Source organism: Cervus elaphus, chromosome 20 (assembly GCF_910594005.1).
Source record: "Cervus elaphus chromosome 20, mCerEla1.1, whole genome shotgun sequence".
Lineage (NCBI taxonomy): Eukaryota > Metazoa > Chordata > Mammalia > Artiodactyla > Cervidae > Cervus > Cervus elaphus.
The window spans coordinates 33717911-33722873 of record NC_057834.1 but is presented as its reverse complement, the minus strand read 5'-3'; the positions used below and the strand labels follow the sequence as shown (position 1 = coordinate 33722873).

General features: G+C 41.2%; 1 protein-coding gene across 1 annotated transcript; it reads left to right on the top strand.

Moving 5' to 3' along the window:
- Positions 1-957, top strand: LOC122676425 (olfactory receptor 10J1). The gene has a single exon (XM_043875615.1). It carries the CDS (start codon positions 28-30, stop codon positions 955-957), a length of 930 nt encoding a protein of 309 aa, XP_043731550.1. The 5' UTR covers positions 1-27.
- Positions 958-4963: the final 4006 nt, after the last annotated feature.

Genomic DNA, 4963 nt, shown 5'->3' with positions numbered 1-4963 from the left:
CTACATTTCCAATCTAGTGGCCACTCAATGAAGAGAGAGAACCATACTCTCACCACTGAGTTTGTTTTACAAAGTTTCTCCAGCTTCCACGAGCACCAGCTCACTCTTTTTGTGATGTTTCTTGCACCATACATCTTAACCTTAGCAGGTAATATAATTATTGTGATCATTATCCGAATTGATCATCATCTCCACACGCCCATGTACTTCTTCCTCAGTATGCTGTCCACTTCAGAGACTATATATACACTAGTTATTCTTCCAAGAATGCTGTCCAGCCTTGTGGGCATGAGCCAGTCCATTACATTGGCAGGTTGTGCCACACAGATGTTCTTTTTTGTAACCTTTGGGATCACTAACTGCTTCCTGCTCACAGTGATGGGATACGACCGCTATGTGGCCATCTGCAGCCCCCTGAGATACACAGTCATTATGAACAGGAGAGTGTGCATCCAGCTGGTGTGGGCAGCCTGCAGCATCGGGCTGATTGTGGCCACGACACAGGTGACGTCTGTATTCAGGTTACCTTTCTGTGCCACAAAGGTGGCCCACTTCTTCTGTGACATCCGACCTGTGATGAAGCTCTCCTGCGTTGACACAACTGTCAATGAGATCCTGACTTTGATAATCAGTGTTTTTGTGCTCGTTGCGCCTATGGGTCTGGTCTTCATCTCTTATGTTCTCATCATCTCCACCATCCTCAAGATCACCTCTACCGAGGGCCGGAAGAAGGCCTTTGCCACCTGCGCCTCCCACCTCACTGTGGTCATCGTCCACTATGGCTGTGCCTCCATCGCCTACCTCAAGCCCAAGTCAGAGAACACCAAGGATCAGGACCAGCTGATCTCAGTGACCTACACCGTCATCACCCCACTACTGAACCCTGTGGTGTACACCTTGAGGAACAAAGAGGTCAAGGATGCTCTGCTCCGGGCCATTGGCAGGAAGCCTTTCTGACAGTTTGGGGATGGGTTTTCTGAGGCTCTCAGCATTCTAAGCAGGACTATGAGGAGCTGAGCCCTATGTCCTTGGCTCCCAGAGACCTGCCCCTTGCGGAGGAGGAAAAGAGAGTAACAGAAACAGCATCCAACTAGGAGTCTGTAAACTTTAAATAAAGTCCCTGGATGAAGTGTTGGCCCTATTTTTATGGATAATTAAACAAATAAGGATGGGATATGCCTGAAGAAGAGGTTGAAGAGTAGTGTGGGCCAAGGAGTTTTCACTGACCTCTTGGTTTCCTTGTGGCTCTCTGCTTAGTGAAGAGGGTCCTTTAGAAAACAAACAAACAAACAAAAAACAGAATCAAGGACATACATTCTTCCCTATAATCCCTTCCTCCCTTCTTAAGAACATGAGAATTTCTCAACCTGGAGTCTCTGTTGGAATCTGTTTGTACATCACGTACCAAGTCATAAATCACTGTGTGGACAGGAAAAGTAGCCTCAGAATGAGACAGCCCAGGGGAAAACAGATTTCCTCTCCCAGCTGCTTTAATTTATCCCAGTTTCTAGCAAAACTGTTTATTAAAGATGGTGACCACTGACAGTTTAACTAGAGATCCTAGCAATTCCAAATCTTGTCAGCCATGTTAATGGTCATTTGAGGGCACATCCCCAAATTCTCCCAGGTCAGTTCAGCTACTGTTAATTCAGAAAGCAAGTAATGGGCAATATGGATGAACCAGGCCACGGACTGGGTCTGGGGAAACAAAAATGAAAAGAAACCTTATTGCCTGGCTTCAAAAAACTCAAACTCTAGTGGCAAAGACAAACATTTAAAGATACAGATTTGGAACTTCCCTAGTTTAACCAGTTCCAATGGTTAAGATTTCACCTTCCAATGCAGGGGGTGCGGGTTTAACCCTGGTCAGGAAGCTAAGATCCCACATGCTGGGCAACCAAAAAACCAAAACATAAAGCAGAAGTAATATTGTAACAAATTCAATAAAGACTTTAAAAATGGTCCACATCAAAAAGAAATCTTTAAAAAATATATAGCTTCAATTCTACATGTCAAGTGATATTGACAACTGAAGGGAAATAGGAGAGAGAGAAAGAAAGAGAAACTTCATTGGAGATGTCAGAAATCTTCAGAGAGGATATGATCTGTAATCTGGATTGGTCTTAAAGCACTTACAAGAAGGGATCATCCAATGGGCAAGTTTTTATAGGAAAAGAATTTCAAAGAGAAGCAACAATATATTCACACGTATGAAAGTAAGAGGAATGCCCAGGAAATGAAAAGTGATTGTGTGCTGACACCAGGGTACAAGAAGGGAAATGGAGAGAGATAAGACCAGAAGGGTAAGATGGAGTCAGATTGTGAAGGACTTGCTGAAGACATTCTAGCTTTAACTTTTAAACAGTGAGAATCACCTAAGACTCAGGAAAACTAGGATTCAGTTCATGAGGTATCTATGTGAATTTCTGGCATCCTTGTCCTCCTTACTTAGCTCCACCAAAACATCTAAGAAGTTGTATGAATCTATAGACTCTAACCCAAGAAAATAATGGGCAAAAAGAAATAAGGCTATAATATTTGGAGGTCCCACATAGAAATATTTATGCCCTTGTGATGAAGTTGAATCAGACAGTCATAGAGAGCAGGGGAGCAGAGGCTGACCAAGGAACTTCATGTAGATTTGGGGTTTGTGATTCAAATGAATACACAGTGAGGAGAACAAGGGATTAGCTGTCAAGTCAGTGTCTAGGCTAGACTTCAGACATGGGGGCATGATGGCCCCTGAACACAGCTTCCACTAGAATTAAAGGGTAGATTCATTACTCAGAAGAGCCTTCAGAAGAAGGTACAGAGACCCAAATAGCACATATGTCTGCTCTCCAGACCATAACAGAAATACCAGACCCACTCTCAGGATCAATAGAGGCAATGACAACAATCAAACTATACCTAAAGTTCTCTAAGAATATAAAATGACTAAAAGAAATTAAGAGAAATTGTTAACTGGGAAAAAAACTGAATAATTAAAAATGAAGTATTGCAGGCAAAAGGTTTGACAGTCATTCAATAAACATTCATGGAGTCTTTACTATATGACAGATGCTGGGCTAGACATGGAAAATATCAAAAGAAACTGCACTATTCCTTGTAAAAAGGAGCTTCCAGTCTTATAGGGGAGATGGGCTCACACAGAACTCACCATAATGCAATGTGATAGAGAAATGGGCAAAGCATGTTTAATATTTAATGACAAAGACATAAGCCTTGGGATATTTTTTTGTGATCTATATAAAGCTAATCTCATCAAACCAAGAAAAAGTCCTGCATGCTGGGCTTCAGTGAAATAAATGTTTGTTCCCTGGGCAATAAAGCTGTCTTGATCTATGTATGGGACCATCTCCTAGGGCTAAGGGCTAAGCAGCTACTGACGGGCATCATTCAGAATACCTTATCACTGTGGACTTCTAGAATATTTATCACCCATGTTTTCCAGAAACCTTGTTTGAAAGGAATAGCTTCACAGTCACACACTATAGAATCAGATGTTTTCAACAGCCTTTGCCACAGCCCATTCAGGATCTAGCCAAAGAACTTTTTCTGACCTGCTAAACAGTTCCAGCCTCTCACTGAATATTTGGCTGGATTAAACAACCCAAGAAGAACCCCTCCTGTTCCTTAGGATTATTTTGGTTACTACTCATACCCAGGATCATTTTATGGTAAGTAACTCTTCCATAATGTGGTCCTTAACACAAAATGCTTTCCTGGAAATTATCTCACTATGTCTTCAGAATAGTCCTTGGAGGAAGGCAGGGATAAGGCTCCCAACTGTACAGATAATAAGGCTAAGACAGAAAAAGGGTGAAGGCAGAATTGAATTTGCACCACCTGGCTGGCATTTTCTGTTTACCTAGAGTATATGGTAAAGAAAATGCCTGTAATTCAGGAGACACAGGATTGATCCCTGGGTCGGAAAGATCCCCAGGAGAAGGAAATGACAGCCCACTCCAGTATTCTTGCCTGGGTAATCCTATAGACAGAGGAGCCTGGCGGGTTATAGTCCATGGGGACACGACTGAGCAACTAACACACAGAGTATATCACCGTTCAGGGGCAACTCACAGTATGGATAGTGATGGACAAGAGGAATCAAGCTAAGCAAAGTTCAAATCCCCCAGGGCCTTAGACTTCCCCAATAAAGCAAAACCTCATCCCTGAACCTTTTTCAAAAGAGAAGAATCCTCTGTGAAATAGCCACCTGGGATACTCATTTTAGCCAATGCAGATCCTCAAAGGAAGAGCATTTCTAGCAGCAGTTCAAGCTCTACAGTCTTATTCATATAGATTCAGTTACGATTTTAGGGAATGTAAGTATCTACTTTCTCCCATATTAAATCAAATCTAAGAAAAGCATTTAGAGCTTCACAAGCAAATCTGGCCATTACTTAAAGGGGTTAGGTCCAGTGCTAAGTGCTGGGAGTACAGTGGTAAATTATACTAAATGCAATATATGTAATAAATAAAATATAGTGTAACATAAGCAAAAGCATTATATAAAATATAATATATAACATATATTTGGCGGAATGATGAATGCTAAATGAAAACTTTAAACAGATAATGAGAGCACAGAAGTAAGAAACTTTTAGTTCTAGTAAATATTTTTGAATTTGAAATAAGGGAAGACAAATTCAGGTTCTTGGCCAGTCAGTTCACTTCTCCTTAATCACATATCACTCCCTATCACTGGTAGAGAGTGAGGCTATGTATTTAATGAGAGATTTTTAAGTCACTACCGTGGTCCATAGTGCTATCATTTGTTAGAGAACCTCCAACAGCTCAAGCTGTAAGTCTGTTAAGAAACTCAGTTCTAACTCCAATAAATATAAATATTCTTTATGTCTTTACTTTCCCAACCCTACTGAGCAAATCCTTAGATTTGCTTAGACAAATCTACTTCCCATAAGAGGAGAGTTCTCTTTTTGTAAATGCTGGGACAACA

Coding starts and splice junctions, on each gene's coding strand:
- LOC122676425 (XM_043875615.1), top strand. CDS start 28: ATGAAGAGAGAGAACCATACTCTCACCACTGAGTTTGTTTTACAAAGT.